At 26.4% G+C, this 20674-nt stretch overlaps 1 protein-coding gene across 1 annotated transcript; it reads left to right on the top strand.

Moving 5' to 3' along the window:
* The first annotated feature begins 272 nt into the window (after nt 1-272).
* On the top strand, nt 273-18983 carry LOC135930645 (alpha-1A adrenergic receptor-like). The gene is made up of 7 exons (XM_065467466.1): nt 273-434; nt 2298-2415; nt 13534-13654; nt 15078-15192; nt 15601-16039; nt 17453-17584; nt 18903-18983. Exons 1-7 carry the CDS (start codon nt 273-275, stop codon nt 18953-18955), a joined length of 1140 nt encoding a protein of 379 aa, XP_065323538.1. The 3' UTR covers nt 18956-18983.
* The last annotated feature ends 1691 nt before the right edge of the window (nt 18984-20674 follow it).

Here is a 20674-nt window from a genome sequence, read left to right as displayed (position 1 = left end):
ATAACATTTTGACAAAAAAACCAAAAAATTTAATATCATTTTTTTATTAAAATGATAATATAAAAAGTCAAAATCATATTTTTTTTTGTTGAAATATATAATTAAAATAGAAATAATTTCAAAAATATAAGAATAAGATAAATTACTAATTGTATAAAATTATTGAATCCTTACTTTATAAAATGTATTAAATTAGAAAAAAAGAATTTTAATGTGATTTTAAAAATAACTGTTTTGCAAAAAAATTCTAAAATTTTGTTATTAACCTCCAAATGCGTTACGTGGCATTCAGCAAAAATTACGTTTATAACTACAGTTTTCTAGCCGAATATTATAAGGATTATGATTCATTTGTGGAACACAGAAGTTTGACCATTGGACTTTTAACTATGCTATCAGTATGTATTATGATCGGACCTTTGGGAAATATCGCGGTAAATTAATTTTTTTTATATGATTAATAAAGTTAGAATTTATGAGGACATAATTAAAGTATCTGATTAATTATATTTTAAGGTCAGTCTTGCAAAAAAAGCGGACAACAGCTAAAAGAAAATATAAAAAGTTTAATTTATGATCGATAAGTTTCTTTAAAAAAAATTTATGAGAAAATAGCACATTTATTCATTAATATTTTTTTTATAATATCTTGATGCACTTTTAAATGGAAGAAGAAATTAATAAAATTTACAGAAATAGAAGAAGAAATAGATTATGATATCCATAAATGAGCATTTAAGCTCAATCTTTAAATTACTTTTAACGCAAGATGATTCATTCTATCATGAAATTTTACTGGATTAAGAATAGCTTAGTAATAGAATATGTAACGTGAACAATAAATTTTGAAAAGATATTATTTTATCAGTAACGTCGTTAGCTCAAATCTTTTTTTTAAATTAGCAAAACAAAATATTTAGGGGTTTTATAAAGTTTTATCTCCTTTCACACATAAGGTACCATTGTTTCTTATTAGTTATGTCGTTATGATTATTGGACCAATAATATGAGTCCAATATTATTTATTATAATAATTAAGATAAGGTTAGAAATTTAATTTTTTAAAGTATATGCCGTAGGAGGGGGAAGGGGGAGGTGACTTATTCTGTATTTAAATTATTTGCGGTGAAATATAAGAAAATACAGCATATCTTGTATACTTCGCCTCGTGCTAACTGTGAGTGAAGAATGAGGGAGGGAGTACTATTAGGTGAGGCCCTCTATTAATTTTATTGGAAGTCTCTGGTCTACTTATTGAAGGCCTTTAGCTATGTTACATCTTTTTAAAAAATATAATGAGGTTTTCGCTTTTTTTATTAATTTTTTTTTTCCTGAAATTTTCAACTATAAAAATTATTTTAATAAGTAATTTACTTTTATTTATCTTTTTTGTCAAACTATCTATTTTAATGATAAATGTTGTTTAAATTTTTTAAGGGAGAAGGGGATGAGGGTATATAAGTTTTATATGTTAGTTTAAAATAATATTTATGAAAACAGGTAAATTTTAAAGCAGGAACGTGTCCACTTTTGCTACCCTTATAGTTAGAAATATAATTTTTATTCAAAATAATAATTTTTAGAGTTTTAAAATTCCGATAGTCTCATCTCTAGTCTTATTAATAAGATATAATAATATATCAAGTTGAAAACCATCTGAGTTTTATAAGAGATCGTCTATCTATTAATATTTTTTATATAAACTAATATGACCTAATGACTGGGGGGAGGGGGGGGTTGTAGGTTATTTTTTTAGCTTATAATGATAATGACAAAAACTTGCAAATTAGCCAAAAGCGGAATTCTTAGTTTTCCTCTCCTATGGGAGTATAGTCTATATGTTATGATACTTTAATAACTCTGTTATGGAAATTCATTTATTTTTATAGTACCTTCTTTGATTTATCTTTCACGCTTAAGGACAGAATCAAGCTTACCTTTTATGGAGTCAATTGAATTATTTAATTTACATTACAAAAATAAAGTTGCCCAAAATAATATCAATTTTAAAATATAAAGTTAGGAAAGATGAGAAAAAAATGAAAAAAATGAGGAAGTTAAAATATATCATTTTTATAATGTTTAAAAAGATATAAAATACAAGATAAAAAAAGGATCTTGTATATTAGATATTAGTATTCTCGTCCCCAAATCTGATCTGGTTATTAGATTTGACTCCATTCTGAAAATTCCGGGCTCTAGGCTATTGATAATTTGACAGAAATTATTTAATCTATAACAACTTCCTATATATGATTTTATTATATTATATCATTTTTTTGTTCTTAAATATTTAGATCATTGGAGCCATATACACCAATAAGGTATTGTGGAAACCGCTAAATTTATTCATAATCAATTTGTCACTAGCCGATCTAGTAATCGTTACCTTTATCAGTGCTACATCAATTACAGGTTTATTTCATTTATTTTATCATTTTATAACTGCTACGTATCAGATCTTAATATTAAAATAAAATAACATAAAACTGAGTGTGTCACAGGAAAAGAGCGGGATAATTATTAAGGACAAAAAACATATCATTCTAGCCGATCTGCTGTTCTGCTTTAGTTTAGAGGACATATGGGATTCATTTCTTTTTTTGCCTACGATTGATACAACGAATGGAGCGAGAGTTTTATCAAAAAATAAAATTCCTTCTATTAGCATCTTTTCTGATTTTAATTTTAGAAAGTTCTTGGTAGGAATACCAATAGCAAATTATTTTTTTAATAATTTTTTTTCTTCTAAAAAGAACTATATATATATATGTTACAGTTAATGCTTAATATACAACCTTTAGTCGTTTTAATAATTATATAACTAATACAGTGGCCCCTACACTTTTTGAGCGAATTAAGCAAAATACCCCCCTGACAAGTACCCCCTGAAAAGTACCCACTTGAAAAGTATCCCCCCCCCCTCGAAAAAATGATAATTATTTTATGACACCCATAAATTTCAAAAATAATTTTTATTGCATCAATTTTTAATATATATTATAAATAAAATGCAAAAAAAATATACTTTATAAATAATATTTTTAAATTAATAATTTAGATAAATTAGGGGAAGAGAAAGCGAATTTATAATTTCATCAATATTTAATTGTTTAAATAAATTATTTCCATTGATAATATGATTAAATTATTGAGAAATGAATCTTTCATAGTACTACGAATTAATTAATTTAATTTTACTCATGACTCTTTCGGCAGTACATAATGTTGTAGGAAGTGCAGCATAAAACACACCTATTTTAAAGCTAAAAATTTTTTTATATTTAATGATGAAAGTATATATACCTCTCCTTTTTGGATTGTAATGTTTGAAGTCTAGAACTTTCAAAATCAAAAGGTAGATTTCTCTCCTTCATAAATTCTTGTGCCTTTGAAAAAACATCCAAAAATTCAGTGATATTATCTATTAGATTAAATAATAATTAAAACAATAATTTATATTATACTTCTCAAATTAATCAAGCAATCTTTTGCCAATTGAATTTGATTCCTTCGAAATGGTTTGCAATTTTGTACAAGCCAAACTTGTTATCAACAATATTTTATCCAAAACACAAAGTGATAAGATAAAATCAAATTTTTCCATTCTAAAGGCAGCATTAGCCATAGTGGAAGTGGCAGGATCTTCAGAATCCTTAAATTTGTTCAAGCTGCCCTCAAGGCATCATAATGTAGAAAAATTTTTACAATAGTTATATGACGATAGCCAGCTTCTAAATGAAAAAACATTTTAAATCTAAATAAATAAGGTACTATTACCGAGTATGCGTAGAAATCGTTGAGATTTTTTTAGATCATTACACTGACATTTTTTGAGTACCTCATATCTTTTTACACCATTAAAATAGATATAAATCTCTTCTAGTATTCCTAGAAAATTTCGAAGTTCTTTAATTGATTGGCATTCTTTAATTGATTAGCATAATTGAACAATGATTAAATTTAATCGATGACAATAGCACCAAATAAAAGCTGCCTTTGGCGCCTGCTCTATCAAGGCCTGCACACCATTGATTCTTACACTCATGTTTGAGGCGCCATCATAACTTTGCCCAACTAGAAATTCAAGGGGTAAATTCATCGAGCCGAGTTTGGATATTATATTATGCTTAATATCGAGACCTGTGGTATTTCCCGTACAATATATGTCAATCAGTCTTTCAACGGGCTTCGGCGTCTCACTATTATCTTACTATCAAAGCTAATTTCGAAACATCATATGTGCATCAACTATGATTGAAAAGCACCTGTTATATGTAATCTCATTTTGAATTTTTTTTATAACCATATTTTTATTGGTTTCAATGAGAATATTTATGTTATTATATGATAATAGATTGAATATAATTTCGTTTTTAATCCCTTTTTCTTTCTTCATTTTGTTGTATATACATTTTTAGTACAGGTTCAGAATCTGCAATAAGTTTAATAAGGGCCATCATATTGTCTTCTTGTTGCCTGTTCCACCAGAAGGCTTGGTTACGAGATATTAAATAATCTAAACATCTTATTATAATTCTTATGATAAAACGGTTAATTATCTACACATTCTTTCTGGGGTGTTATAAATTTTAATATCGAATTTTTATTCTGAGAAAGCCTTCCATAATCGGCCATCATATGTGCCTGTGAAGTTGCAGAATAATATCACGATTAATATTCTGCCATTTATCTAGACCTTCACATATCCATTTTGAATTTGTGTGTGTACCTCCAAATAAGAGACATGTTAAGCAAAAAACTTTATTCATTTTAAGTAATCCAATTTCTAGCAATTTTGCTATTGTCAATATTAGTTTTTTCATAAAAGCTTTCATTTAAGGATCTGTTTCTATTATTATTATCTTCGGGGAATAAATAATATGTAGGTTGAAGAGCTCCTACTAGATATTTATCAATTATAAATTTGTCAATTCTTTTTCCAACAATATTGGTGGGATCATTTGATTCCTAAGAAAAGGGAGGGAGGGAATATAAGATATTTAAATTAAAATATGAATACTACTATCTATTCATATTATGCTTAAAAAAATAATTGAAAAATTTCCGTCAATATATATTAAATTAAATATTAAGTTGTGGGGGGGGGGGGGTTATTATTACATTTATAAACCAGAAATCACTTGATCATGATGGATGTAACAAAACAGTAAAAGAATTAAATAATAAAAAAAAAAAATTTTTTCAAAAAAAGTACTCCCACTCAAATTTACTGAAGCAGTTGCTTCGGACCCCCCCCCCCATTGAAGGGGTCACTGAGCTAATATACAAACTAGTCAGCTAGTTAACAAATCATTTTCTGTTTTATGAAACTTTTTTTTATAAAAATAGGTTTTGTAGTATTTTATGAATTTATATCATGTTTCACGGGTCTAATTTAACAATATACAACATTAGATTATAGTTTATAGTAATAAAATTTAAAACTATACAATTAATTGGTCTAAAATGTTGCTTATTATTTTCAAAAAACTAACCTATATTAAGCGATATATATAAAATCGTTTTTTTATTGTTACTTAAGTGAATTTAAAATTTATAAAATAATTAATATAGTAAGTTAAAATTTCTTAAATTCACTTAAATTCAATTAAATTTACTAAAATTCACTTAAATTTGCTAAAATTCACTTAAATTAAATAATAATAAAAAATTTTTATATATCTCTTTATAAACGCTGGTTCGCCGAAAATAAAAATATTTTAGACAATCTTTCAATAAATTTAATTTAATAAATTTGATTTGTATATAGAGTAAAGAAATTGAAAGCAGTGTTATCTAGATTTTTTTACTCTAAAAGGACTCTCTTAGCTAATTTGTAAACTAGCTATATAATGTAATAAAAAACTAGCTGGACAATCTACAAACTAGCCAGCTAAACAAACCATTTTTGTTTAAGGTAAGATTATATATTACAGAGATGTAGTTGGGTTGGGGGGGGGGGATTTAAGCATGTCCCCGAAAAATTTGATTATTTTTTTTATAATACTATTTTAGCATATATATTTTTCATCATGAAATAAACATAAAATACTTTATAAACAATATGGTAGTATAATCATGTAGTCGTACATTTCAAATAAACCCGCCTTGGTTATTTAAGTAAAATCGACATTGGTATTTTCTTATGATAATCCTATTTTTAAATTCTAGATATAATTAAGGTAGTTTGGACTAACTATGCTAGGTCCTATATACGCATTCCAAAAATTCAGCAAATTCTAGCAAACTGCAAAATTTAACGGGCTGTCTACTCGGTTATCAAATAGTTCTTATCATATCTTGCCTTAATGTATGATGTTCTATTTGAATTATCCAATATATCTATAAGGCTTAAGACAAGAACAATCAGTTTATCTAACGCTGAAATCAATAAAGGGAATGATTTATGTTTTAAAATCGTTTAAGAATATATCTGGTAGATTCTAAATCTCTTTTATAATTTCTAAATGAATGTTTATTTAATATTTTGTCGCCTGATAATTATGTTATTTTCACATTTTGTCATTTTTTACATTAATCAATTTTTTATAGTTATAGTATTCTATTTACAAACTCGACAATATAAATTTAATTTTTAAAGTTGCTTTCTTGTAAAATTACAAAAAGTGGAGATAGACTAATCCAATTCTCAGCCACCAATTCCTAAATGATAATATATGGAAATATCTCAAGAAGATAAATAAAAACAGGGCACTCTGGTATCAAAGAAAATAAATACATTAACAATTAGGTTATGGATGCTAATTCTAATAATTTAGTAATTAAAGTTACCATATTAAATTATACAGTTTTAACTAGCTTATTTGGTATGAAATATTTTAAAAATATAACTGGCTACTAACAAATCCTTACATTCGTCATGGGGAATGGCAAATTAAACGAATTATAATAAAACATATTTCCAGTTTAATCATAGTAAACATTAACGGACCTCCTCTCAGTTAGGGTGAACGGAATTCTTTTCCATATATTAAAAAGTGGTGGACAAGTCCCAAACCTGCAAACGATAGCTAATATTAATAAAAATATTGAAAATATTCGCCATAGCAAATATTGTAGCTTTTTTTTTATCTCTATTTATGTATTAATAATAAAATTATCATCACTTATAAAAGCTTGTCACATTTCTTTGTCATATTTTGTGACAAAATGTAAGAATACCCGGATTTGGAATCGAACTCACGACATGTTCATTTTCATTAGTAAAATTTAAATAATCAAATATCGTCAATATAAAAAAAATTATCTTTAGTTAAAATTCAAGATTTAAAAATCAATTGATCAATATTCTTTTCTTATATATATAAAAATCAACTAAACAAATATAATAAGACCATGGTGTTCCGATAATAGTAGTTAATGGGATGTTAATGAGAGACATCGTTTCCATATAATCGTAATTATTGGATGGAAATTTTTTTTATTCTATAAATCGGAGCAAAGTGATAAATCATTAATTTCCCTTTTATTTTTCTGATTTAGGCTGATTTATCTATCATCAAATAGAGGGTAAACATTGGATTCCGGACTAGAGCTGTGATTCAGAAATTTACCTTTTAATTTTCTGATTTATCCATCATCAAATAAAGGGAAAATTTCTTTTCCATCCATCATAAATTAAGGCGAATATTCTGATTTCCCCTCATTATTGACAGGCTATCAATTAGTTATAATATTAGATAAATTATAATTTTATTTTTATATTCAAAAATCAGAAATTACAATTAAAGCTTTGGGGATACTTACCACTAACCTTTATATAATTTATTTGAGCCGGGCAAAAACAATATTAGTCTGAATTATTAACGAAGGCTTTTTGGGGAAGAGAAATTTGTCCCATTCCTCCACCATCCTCTGCGTACATTTCTGATGTATATTAAATAGGTCAGATAATTTTTTACAACAATATATTTTGCCCTATTATCATTTAAAAATTTAATTTGTAGTTCCATAAATATAGCCTACTCCCCTTAGATGCCTAAACCTTTAAAAAAAATTAAAACAAACTGCTCCTACCTTTTCCTCTTACTTACTCCTTTTCCATTTCTAAATTTCTAAATAAATAATGCTAACTAACTCTGTAATAATTAAAATTTCCAACCATTTCTAAATTTCCAAATAAAATTATCAAAGTTTTCTCAGTAACAATTAAAATTTTTCAACCTTTCTTAGTTTCAAAATAAATTATTAATGTTAAAATTCTTAATGTTATCTAAGTAACAATTAAAAATTCTAAACATTTCTAAATAAATTATTAATGTTATCTCAGTAACAATTAAAATATTTCGACATGTCTAAATTTCACAATAAATTATTAATGTCAACTCCGCAACAATTAAAATTTTCTATACAAATTACATCTTTGCGCCACTTGAAACCGAATCTAGGAAAATAATTCCCCGGAAAAAAATCCCCGTTTATTAAGATATTATAAATTACAAAATTAATATATAGGAGAAAAAATTCCCTATAAATATATTCACAAAATAAAAAATCCTCAAATATGTTTAAAAATTTTAAGAAAATCAATTCCAGGGAATTATTTTCTAAGAATTATTATTGGGGATTTTTCTCCCAGGGAATTATTTTCTGCTTACCTTTAGGTCTACTAATTTTTTTAAAAATTTTTTATAAGTTTTCAGAAAAATTTCCATAATCTATATATCTTTTACATTATATTTAAATATTTCATCGAATTGCTTGGCATATTTCCCTTTTTTATTCATGCGAACATATATTTTCACATTTTCTGTAACTGGCCAATGCCTCATTTTTTTTTATTCATGTAAATATTACATTTCCATTTTTACTATTTTCACAATTGACCAATGCCTAATTGAATATAGAAATATAGATGATACATACTCAGAATTAAAAAATCACAGTCCCTGAGTATCAAATCCATATAAATATCCATCTTTAAAATTATATATTAATTATTGTAAATATTTATTTCAAAATTATTTACAACTCTTATAATTATTTTAAAAAAAATTAATAATTTATAAAAAAATTATCCTAAAATATTATTTATTCTAAAAAATCAATCTTCCTTATAAACAAAAATTTTTTCCGCGAAACATTTAAAGCAAAGACAATATCGCGAAACTTTTATCGCGAACCGGCTATAGCGAAACTTTTATCCCGAATCATTTACATCAAATTTTTTATTGCGAATGTGTTTACGCGAAGTCATTATTGCGAGCGCATTATCGCGAAACAACAAATATATTGCGAATGTATTTATTTAAAGGAAAACAATATATTGAATATTAATTTACTCACAAAAGTTCCTTAAATGTTTTATGGATCTTTTGTTACCTATTGTATGTAAGCACGTAAAAAATAAATCAACCAATATCTTTCTGGGCTCTTCTCACGTACGGTTAAGTACGAAGGGGATATTTAGTTCAGATTTTTACCCCAATAAATTCACTTCTCTCCCCTCTAACATAAATTTTTAAAATGTGCTCTATGCCATTAAAAGTAAATTTGAACAAATATTTTAAAATGCTTAAAAATTTACCGATTTTAAAATACTAAAAGCTAAGAATTTTTGCTGATTTTTATCATATTATTTTAAAATCATAGAAGATTCTAAATAATTTTTAAAATTTTCTAAGAATTATTTTAGTCCATTTTCGGAGTTATTAAGACACAGAGTAATGATTAATTTTACAACTCAAAAAATCATGCTTATGCACTTGAATAAAATAAATAGTAAATATTTCTGAGCAATATATTTTATTTTCTAAGAAATTCGATTCCGTGAAAATTAAAATTTTTACTTAGCAAAGTCGTCTTTTGGGAATTCAGTATAATTTACTTTAAGTTGTTTTAATTCTAAGTAATTAAGAGGAAAGCAATAATATATGCTGTAGCACTAACCTATATGTATTGTAGTTAAGCATTACATATTGGCTTAAACTACAGAATTAGTATATCCACGGGGTTTGTAGAAATAGTTAACTTCCAATTTTTTTGAAGAAGGGTAGACATTTAAAGGGGGGGGGGGTAGACTAAAGTTAGGCTAAATTTTTAAATGAAATAGGTCAAAATATATAGCTGTAAAATATAATTTAATATTTATATTATAGACCTATAATATTACAATGATATTGCTAAACACCAAAGATATCTATTATATACAATCATAGCACTCGATTCCTGGTTTCCGTTAACACAGTCCTTAATTAATTTATTTCATATTTATTTAAATTAGTTTATTGAAAATTATTTTATTTAACGTTATTTTCCATTATTTCTAACATAAATAATTATGTTTACTTTCATAATAAGGCGATAGTTTGATGGGTACTTTATTTTTTGTTTATTTTTGCTTTTTAAATTATTATTTGCGCGTTATTTTAAATTATTATTTGCGCGTTATTTTAAATTTAAAAATCTGATTTGGGGAAATACATTCCAATAAGTGTATAATAACCACCCTATAAATTTCAGACAATTTCATAATGAACTTGTGTCTTTTGAAGAAATTTTAATTTAGATTAAAAATATTTGGTAAAATTATGTATAAATTAATATAAATATAAGTTACTTCTAGGTTGGTCATAAATTTGTCTGGAATTTACAGAGTATTCCACACATATTGAAATGCATTTCCGACAAAACAGATCTTTAAATTAATCGTTCAATTAAGGATTTAAAAAGCAAAACCTACTGGGCACGTCGGGAAAACCCCATTAAACTATCGCCTTACCCAAAAATCAATTGAATTAAATATATTAATATTCCTTTCGTATATATATATGTCGTATTGAGATATGGAATCATGTGGGATTCAGAATCCCAACGTGGGGATTCAAGATCTCCACGTTTTATTCGAAATCTTTTTTTTTAATATTTTTTTTTAATATTTTTTTTTAAAATATTTAAAAAATATTCCGAATCCCATGAAAAAAAATAAATAATATAATTACTTTTTCTTCTCTTTTTTTGCGGCTGGCACCATATAATTAGGCCAAAATAAGGGATTTAAAAAGGGAATTTAAAAAAAAATAGTATAAAATTAAGGCATATAATAAATGAAAAGGGATGAGGTTAAGAAAATAATTATTGCAACAATACTTCAATGCAATATGGCATTTCGTTGAACATTTAAGCAGGGAACCGAACCGTTATTTATAACGGTTCAGTTTGGTTACGGTTCAGTATATAAAAAATTATAATGGTTACCTTTTGGCTACGGTTCTTGAGAAGAAATTTATGGTTCAGCTAATTATAAAGGTTTATAAAGGTTCATTACGGTTAGATATTTTTTTTTATTGAAGCAACACCATCTTCTAATTTATTTTTATTCTATGAATTATATATTAAAAAAATATATAAGATTCAAAATAACTCATTTTAAATATATTATTTGAACTTATATGTAATATATTTTCAAGTATAAATGGATTCCTTTTTGTTCGTTGTGACGATAATACAAATTTTAGCCCCGAAAAGGCCCTTTCCACAGAAACTTGTGTTGCGGGAACCGCCAGTGCTATAAGAGCACGTCTATTTAATTCTGGATATTCAAATTATTTCCATTTCTAAAATATAAAAACTGAACCGGTTTAACCGTTTTTTATAAAGGTTCTTTTTACTCCTTCTAAAAATAATTATATCGGTTCGGTTACAGTTATGGTTAAGATATTTATAACAAAAATATATTTTTTTTAAAAAAATATTCAAGGAGATTCGGAATTTTTTTTTTTTTAAAAAACAATTAAATTATATTTTTTGCCGCCTGGCTGGCACCAGAAAATTTTTTTTTTAGATATATTTAATATATATTACTTTTATGCTTTCATTAAATAAATACTCGATAAAATGGTTATAATATAAATTAAATGTAATAAAATAAAATAAATGTGGCAATGAAAATATTCACGCTCATTCACGCTTACTATTAAAAAGTTTTCGATGTTTCACGCCCGAAAATTCACGGTGTTTTAAAATTTTTCAAAACTTTAATGCTATAATTTTTTACACTTTTTTGAATTTATTCTATTTATTTCTTTAATTCCATAATCCATGATAACAAAAAATAAGTACATATTATAAATCCAAATTATTACTTAGAAAAAGAAGACTTTCTATTTTTTTTATTTCAATTGTGTACGTTCCTCTAATAGGCGATTGGCTACAAAAAGTAAACTTTCACTAGAAGCCTAATTTACCAGGACTGACAAAATTTTACTCTCTAATTTTCTCAAAAAAGGAAATAAATTTTCCTACTTCTAAAACTTCAAAATATTGCCATTGTTGTTATTTGTTTTAATTTTTTAAATTTTATTTTGATAATATTGATATCTGTATAATTTTAAAAATATTGATAAAAAACACTAGAATATTAAAACAACTATATAAAAATATGTAAAAATATATAAAATTACTAAATAAAAATATATATTGGTCCTTAGCCTTTTTTTTTAAAAAAATATTTTGATAATCTCAACTTAAAATTTGTTCTTTGTTATAAATAATTTAGTTTTAACAATCTTTAAATGAGTCTGACCTTATTTGGCTCAACCTAAAGATACATAGTATTTTTTCTTATTCATAATTGATTTTTAAAAACGCAGAAAAATAAACCATTATAATTTTATATATACTGAACCGTAACCAAACTGAACGGTTATAAATAACGATTCGGGTCCCTGCTTAAATGTTCAACGAGATGCCATATTGCATTGAATAATTGTTGCAATAATTCGGATTTTTTATAAATATATTTTTTAATATTTTTTAAAACAAAAAAGTCAACCTCATCCCTTTTCATTCATTATATGCCTTAATTTTATGCTATTTACTTTTTTTTAAATTCTCTTTTTAAATGCATTATTTTGGCCTTTTAATTATATGGTGCCAGCCGCAAAAAGAAGAAAAAGTAATTATATTATTTTATTTTTTTAATATTTTAAAAAAAAATATTTAAAAAAAAAGATCCCGAATAAATCGTGGGGATTCAAGATCTTAAATCCCCACGTTGGGATTCCGAATCCCAATCATTCCATATCCCAATACGACATATATATATAAAAATAGACTAATCACAAATATAATAAGGCGATTGATTGACATTAAATTATAATAATAAATTATTTATTTTTAAATATTTAAAATCTGCGACAGTCCCACCACTTGTAAGTTTTCGTTGGAGAATGTTTTTGACTTCATGGCTAATTATAATGTTATGTTGATGTTTTCATATTTTACTTAGATGACATCATCTTATCTGAGTTCCCGAGTTTCGCATTATTTCATAATTTTAAATGCTTAGTTAAATAAAAAAAAATTTGGCGTTTAGAAACAAAATGTTTGTTTTTGATTGTGTTCAAACAATATTAATATAATGACAATACGATAAAACAGTTTTTAATAGTTAAAGTTCCAAAAAGCAATTATACTAAACAAGACTTTTTTCTTCTACAATTTCAGGGGAATATTAATTGACTAAACTCACAATAAATCTATATAATGAAAATATTTATTTATCAAAAGGTCTAATGATAGGCCATCAAGTTTTTCTCCAAAATCATTCATTATGCAATTTTGTGGCGAACGTGTGCCTTACCGCGTGTGTTGCTCAACTTTTAACCCATGCAGTCATCGCAATTACCAGGTAAGTGTAATAAATTTAATACGGAAATGAATAAAAAAATTAGAATTTTGTTAAATCTTTGTAACGGAATAAATAAGCCCATCAATTTCAATAACAATTTTGGGTCATATCCTCCCTTACTCCCCGTGATAGATGTGCCTGTAATACATTGATTTAACAAGCAAAAAAAACAACACCATAAAAGGCCACCATATATAAATAGCTATGATTCATAGATGTTAAGGATTTTTCTAAGAGGAGGGTACTATTATGAGCCATTTTCCCTAAAATTTTTTTGAAGATTTTTAGGTCCTTTTATTGCAGGCCTTTGGCTATGTTATATCCGGCCATTTTTATGAAGTCTTTTTAAAAAATTATTAAGACCGTGTCCTGGGTAGATTTATTCCTAAATAGCTGGCTAAGTAAACAACCAAAAGATGAAAAAGGATAAATTAAAAAAAATAAAGAAAAAACGAGAAAAAAAAATATGAAAACACCAAATACTTAAAACAAACCAAAATAGGGTGTCCTAATTCAAATGCTTTTTAGCCTACACTAAAAAGCAATTAATTATCAAAATTAAGTCGAACCAGGACACAGTCTAATTGCTTTGTCCTTATCAAAAAGAAATTTTAAATATCATTTATTTTGATAAAAGAAGAAAAAACATCATTTATTATATATTTAAAAAATATTATATTATTCAAACCCAAGTCCTGCTCGATTTATAAAAATTTGGCTCTAGGGCCGGGCACTGACCTCCAACCATATTTTCACTTAACAGTAGCAAATGTGAAAGTTTATTTAACTGGGAATACTGTTCTAGACCCACTTTGCAGAGCCCTACCTTTGTTTATTGTATATTTAAGGATTATACTGACCCCCGACCTAATCTTCAATTATGCACAGTAGCAAACGTGAAAGTACATTTAACTAGGAATACTGTCCCATACGATAATATTCAGTAATTCTCTATCCTAAATCTAGCAGCTACTTTTAATTAATAAGTAGATGTATGGTCCCTAATTTTTTTTATGTAACATAACTCAAAAAGAGTTTATATCAAAGAAATTTAGTTCAACCATATTTATTTGAATGCACAAATTGAACTACAATGTATATATACATAGTATATTGCATTTTTTTTTAATATTATTTCCAGAGTTGGTTATCTGAACATAAAAAGTTGTGATTATCAAAATTTAAAAAAAAAGGTTCTAGTTTCCGGTTCTTGGGTTTGAAGCCATTCTAAGGATTCCAGGTTCCGGTTGCAAACATTTTTGAAAGGCGATGGCAGAAATCTTAATAAAAAAAGCCCTTTAAAATGAATCACCCGCTTTCTAAATTTGTTCGCGATGGGTTTTTATTTTCTGTTAATCTACAGTTATTTCAATAAAAAATGGTGTATATATATTTTATTTTTTTGAAAAAATTTACAAAAAAGATATATCTCTATTCGTTATCCTACAACCTTTATTAATAATGCAACATGGAAGTCTACTAGTATCGCTTGCGCCCTCATATGGATCATAGCGTTTATGCTGCAATTCCCACCAGATGTATAAGAGTTTCAAAATTGTTATTTATATTGTTTTCTTTAAAACAAAGTTATGAAATAATTTTATTTTTAAAATAAATATTATTTGTATCATTAATATGTGCTAGAAAGTTTATGTTTGGGCCTAAACTTAAAAAATAATATATATTTATAAAATCCCATAAATTTCATGTTTATAATTTATGGTAGTTTAACATATATTTTTATAGAATTCAAAGATATAAAAAAAAACATAAGGAGATTATTATACCATTAGCTATGAGATCTATGAGGCAATTAAAAACACTTGTAGTTATGTCACATTGTATAGTCTAATTATATAAAATAATTTTATAATATTTTCAGAAGAACTCATTTTCATTTTAAAGCTTAATATTTTATAACAAATATATAAACCTACAATTAAAAGGTGGGTTGGGGAAGGAACGTTTTAGACCTTAAAGCCATGATTTGTATATGGGACAGGACATATTCCATAGGTTACACCCTTTATTTTGCTATAGTCTATGTTTTCATTCCGATGTCCAGCATATTTTTTTGTTATGTCATGCTTTACTTGCACATCCGAAAAATTCGTCGAAACATAGACTCCCAATCGAAAAATGATCTATTCAAAATTTACACATCAATGAGTAGGAAAAGATGGAAACAAGAAATCAAACTAGCTAAAACACTATGCGCCCATTTTGCTATAGTGTTTATTCTTTGGGGACAATACGCTTTCATAGTGATATTCGATTACCGTAATAGGCTTCCTACGGTGGTGCATGCCATTTCCATTCAAGTCGCGCATTCGATCGCTGTTGTCAACGTGTTCGTTTACATTTTCAATCGTTCTTTCCAAGACGGTATATACTATAATGGTGTTTATTTCGCATCAAAATTAAGAAATATGGATTTATTTTTAAAAAAATATATAATTATTTTGAATGTATCCGAAAACAGGAAAGATAATTATAGAAAAAATTTAGTTATAATGTAAGTAGATATATTTTTTTAAAATAGTTTTTACAAACATTTGAGTTTGAATAGGTTATCTTTAAGAGGGATATTGATGACTTAAACTTAAATAAAGATGTTATGTTGGGTCAGCGTCTACATGACAGGATATTCATCGGATGCAAACCTCAAAAACCTATACCAACCCCCCTAAAAAAATTAGGAATGTAAAAGAGTTATTTTAGAGAACATGAATTGAATTAAAATCCCCTTCATTTACATTGAATTATTATAGTATATTGTCTAGCATGAATATTTATTGAAAATAATGTCTGTGATTATGTGCAATATATTGATTTGGTCAATGTTTAGCAATATCATGGTATTATAATAGTTCTATAAAAAAGTATTAATTTTAACAGATCTTAATAGATAATCAATCAATAAATTTATTCTACCCTTAGCTTACCCCCCCCCCTCTCCCGCTCATGTAGAAACTGTGTTGGACATAAAAAATATAAAGGAAAAAATCCTTATTTCCCACAGTTTTCATCTTACTCAGATTTGCCTAATAGATTTCACTGTAACCCTGTAAAAATAACTATTATGTTCAATGCCCTCTATTACCACATAAGTGAATGAAGCTAGACCTTTATAGGGGCAGTAGAGGGATTCCAAGAGTACTCCTCCCGTTACTAAAAATTTATTTGTCTAATTTTAAATATTCTAAACGGCATTTATCATTCATAAAAATTTTACATAAAAACATTATCATTTATTACTATCATACAATATAACTCCATCATTGATTATATAAATTTTTATTCCATAAATATAATTGAGAAGGAAAAAAAGTATAAACAATTTTTTAATTCGATTATAAAATAATAAATAAATTTTATATAGTAAACGAATGATTTAAAAATAAGATTAAGGTTAACAGCTGTTTTGTGCATTGCTTGTCTCTATACCATATTTTGTAGATAAAGACAGCCAGGGACCCAGACAAACGTACTTTTGCGTTCCTGTTCCGTTCCACATAATTTTATTAATATACACTTTTTATTCATTAATCCTTATACCAATTTTTACATCAATTAATTAAGACATTTCCTAAAGGGTAATTAATATATTGGCGGTGTTACAAGAGCAATTTAATAAATTTAAACTCTTAATTTCTAAAGTTTAATTGTATAGTATAAATTTAAATTATATATAATTATTTGATTTCCCAAATTTACTTTATAAAGTATTAATTTAAATTGAATGGGAATATATATTTTTATATTTATAATTTACATCTTATTTATCAAAAACACAAGGTATGATAGCTTTTCTCACTCGAAAATCCATGAGACTCATATTATCTGGAACGGGAACAACAGAGGTTGCAGCAACCAGCATAACAAAATCTGAAACAAAGACAAAATTTTTTAACAATACTGTCAAACCAAGTAAATGTTCAATAATATTTATTGTTTTGTTTTTATGAGAAAAATTTATATCATATAAGACAGGATTTTGTAAAAAGCCCTTATAAAATCTATAAATGTTAACAAAAAGTCTGGATTAATAAATCACAAACGATAGTTAATTAACTTACTCTACCATATATTTATATATATAAATATTGATTTTTTAAAAAATAATTCAAACTTTTTATTTGAATTTTTTGAGTGGAACAAAAACAGGTCACGGTGGACATAGTTGCAGGGTACATAGGTATACTACGCGCGACACATAAGGCATTAAGATGATTCTATATAAAGGCAGGTGTTTGATGCAAAATCATCATTGAAATTGAAGAGAAATAGGAAGTTGTGAAGACTCTCTCATTATTAAAATAAAAGGAGGAGTGGGGGGGGGGATAATGTAAATGGAGTTTTAAATTTGATTTTCACCAGATGAGAAGGGGGTGGGGGTATAGAAATGCTGGTATATACCCAAGATTGTAAACTGTATTTTTATTTTAAAAAATGACGCATTTAGTTTCCGGCAGGAAAGTAAGAAAGTAAATTTATATTGCTAAGTTTACAATACAATGGACCGTTATAGTATTCTTATTCTAGATTAATAGACTTATTCTTAATTCTTTGGTTGCCGTTAGGCATTATAATTCAATGTTTGTTCTGCATAAGCATTCTGAGACTTTTAAAGGAATAGGAGTACATTAAATCCATTTTAATTTTATTATATTAAGATAACCGTATCACGATTTAAGTAGGAGTATGATATTTAAGATTTTAAAAAATACATTAAAATGCTGTTAACATTTGTTTATTTTCAAAGCCATGAAATTATTTTATCAATTATGTCTTATAGGTTTAAACAAAACGTGCCCTAACCTATCTTAGTCTCCCCTAAATACGTCTTAAAAACAATTCAAGAACAAAGTAGTAGTTAAATTACTTGAATCTATAGGCCATTTTAAAAAACTGGAGATAAACCACAAGATTCACTCCCCCCACCCTCCCACACCAAAAAATGTTTTATTATCTAATTGCTTACCCTTTGAATAATATATGAAAATAAGTGGAACCTACCCCCCCCCCCCCATTCCCCCCATCCAGTTTATTAAGACATTCCAGTGTGTAAAAGGACCGGGAAATACGTTAAAGAATATTATAAAATACATTGTTCTCTAAATTTTGCTTTTATTTTTTTATTTGGTTTCCCTACCCTCTAAATTTCTTTTTCCCCTTATAAATAGATACATTTTGCTTAGATTTAGGGATCATAAAAACTTTTCGATTTTTCTTATATTTTTTAAAGTTAAGAAATCAACATCAAATGGTCATAGCAAAGACTCTAATCTGCAATTATAATGCGCATAAGACATCAAGGAAACTTGGAGTTATTGAAGTGTCAAAGAAATATAAATTATTAATGAGATTGTGAAAGATATTCAACTTGAAGATGATATGTGTTAGACCCAATATACTATAATGTTTATCTTGATTATCATTTCATTAATTAAGACACATTTTGAAGCATCATATATAAAACTTGGGATATGCCATTTTGGTATAAATAAAATGAAATTGTTTTTTAAACAGTTTTCATAAAATTTAATATAAATTATTTAGATTGCAAACCAAAATGGCGTGGTATAAGCTGATTAGCATCGATACACATTTAAAAATATATGAATCTTTCATCTATAATATTAATATGTCATTGAGTAGATAAGATATTTTACCTTTTAATTTTAAACCTTTATAAACCCATGACATTCAAATTTATCGCAATTTTTAAAAATAATATATTATTTTAATTATTTCAATTTTTTTCTAATCTGTACCAATTGTTCAGTAAAATCAATGTTTCGATCTTAATTTATGATAATTACTTACACATCCTATATAGTTAATTGTGACATTAATAAAATTCAGAGAAACGATAAAATACATTTTATATAAGAATCTACTAGACATATCTGTTTGATTATAAAGATTTTGTTTATGACATATTTTGTTCTTTTAAAATATATTCACCTGAATTTTGTATTAAAAACACTCTAAGTATTGTCTTTATTGAAATTTTGTACACAATAAGAAATTCTGAACCATAGATAGTTAACCTTTTTCGACCTTCTCATTCTTTCTTATATAATGTTTATCTTATTTTATAAATATTTTTTTTATTAATATCGTTTTGGTGTATCTAATCACAATATTAATGCTTATTCGATCCAGATTTTATTCGTAAATTATAAATGTTTACTCACAACATTAATGCTTATTCACTTCTAATTCTATTCGTATATTATACTAAATGCAATATTGTTATGTTACTCTTGTATCTCTAATAAAAATAATTACTGATTATATGCTTATCAAATCAAAATTATTTTATGTCAACTATGTTTAGCATTCAGTAAAAGTAAATATACTTATTGAAGTGTTTTATTAAATAAGTAAAATAGGTAAAGTAAGTCAAAGTATATTTAATACAAAATATCACGTATATATATAATGAATTCAATCCTTCAGGTTATGTAATTTACAAACGAAAAGTTAATATTATATTCAATTTAAATTCAATTTACAATTACATTTATATTACAGTTCTCCCCACTATAAATTGAATTCATCGTGATAACGTAGTGGGGGTTTCGAAACTCTTTTTTCAAGAGTTGTATTCTCATGTTCTGCCTTTTCCACTTCTTTATCAACGTAACGGGTATTTCCTTCTCTTGTGTATGTGCATCCCTCAATTGATCTGCATGCTTGTTTTTAACGATCCCCTCTGATTCCACATCGTACAATAATTCGCTTTTTCGTTGTAACACTTTTCCTCTTCATGCCACCCTGCTGTCCTTTCGTTTGCTATCCAACTTTTTGCTGCTCTTTAAACTCCCGAGGTTCAACAATTCTATCTTTGTAGTACTTTTGTTTCCATAGAGCGTTTTCCGTCCTTTCTCTCGTTGATAATTTCCACTGATCTAATGTCGTCCATTCGCTAAATTTAACTGGTCCGGAGTCCCACATCTCCTTCCAGCATAGAAACGCATCTTTATCGTCCGTATATATCGTTCAGCCAAA

The sequence above is a fragment of the Gordionus sp. m RMFG-2023 genome, chromosome 1 (genome assembly GCF_954871325.1).
Source record: "Gordionus sp. m RMFG-2023 chromosome 1, tfGorSpeb1-WG-v2, whole genome shotgun sequence".
Taxonomy (NCBI): domain Eukaryota; kingdom Metazoa; phylum Nematomorpha; class Gordioida; order Chordodea; family Parachordodidae; genus Gordionus; species Gordionus sp. m RMFG-2023.
The sequence above is the reverse complement of the archived record's forward strand: the minus strand, read 5'-3'. Positions and strand labels throughout refer to the sequence as shown.

Bases quoted from the DNA above. Each gene is read 5' to 3' on its own strand.
- LOC135930645 (XM_065467466.1), top strand. From the start codon at position 273: ATGCGTTACGTGGCATTCAGCAAAAATTACGTTTATAACTACAGTTTT. The intron at 2,416-13,533 runs GTTTATTTCATT...ATTTATCAAAAG, and splicing joins CAGTGCTACATCAATTACAG to GTCTAATGATAGGCCATCAA. The intron at 13,655-15,077 runs GTAAGTGTAATA...TTTACAAAAAAG, and splicing joins GCAGTCATCGCAATTACCAG to ATATATCTCTATTCGTTATC.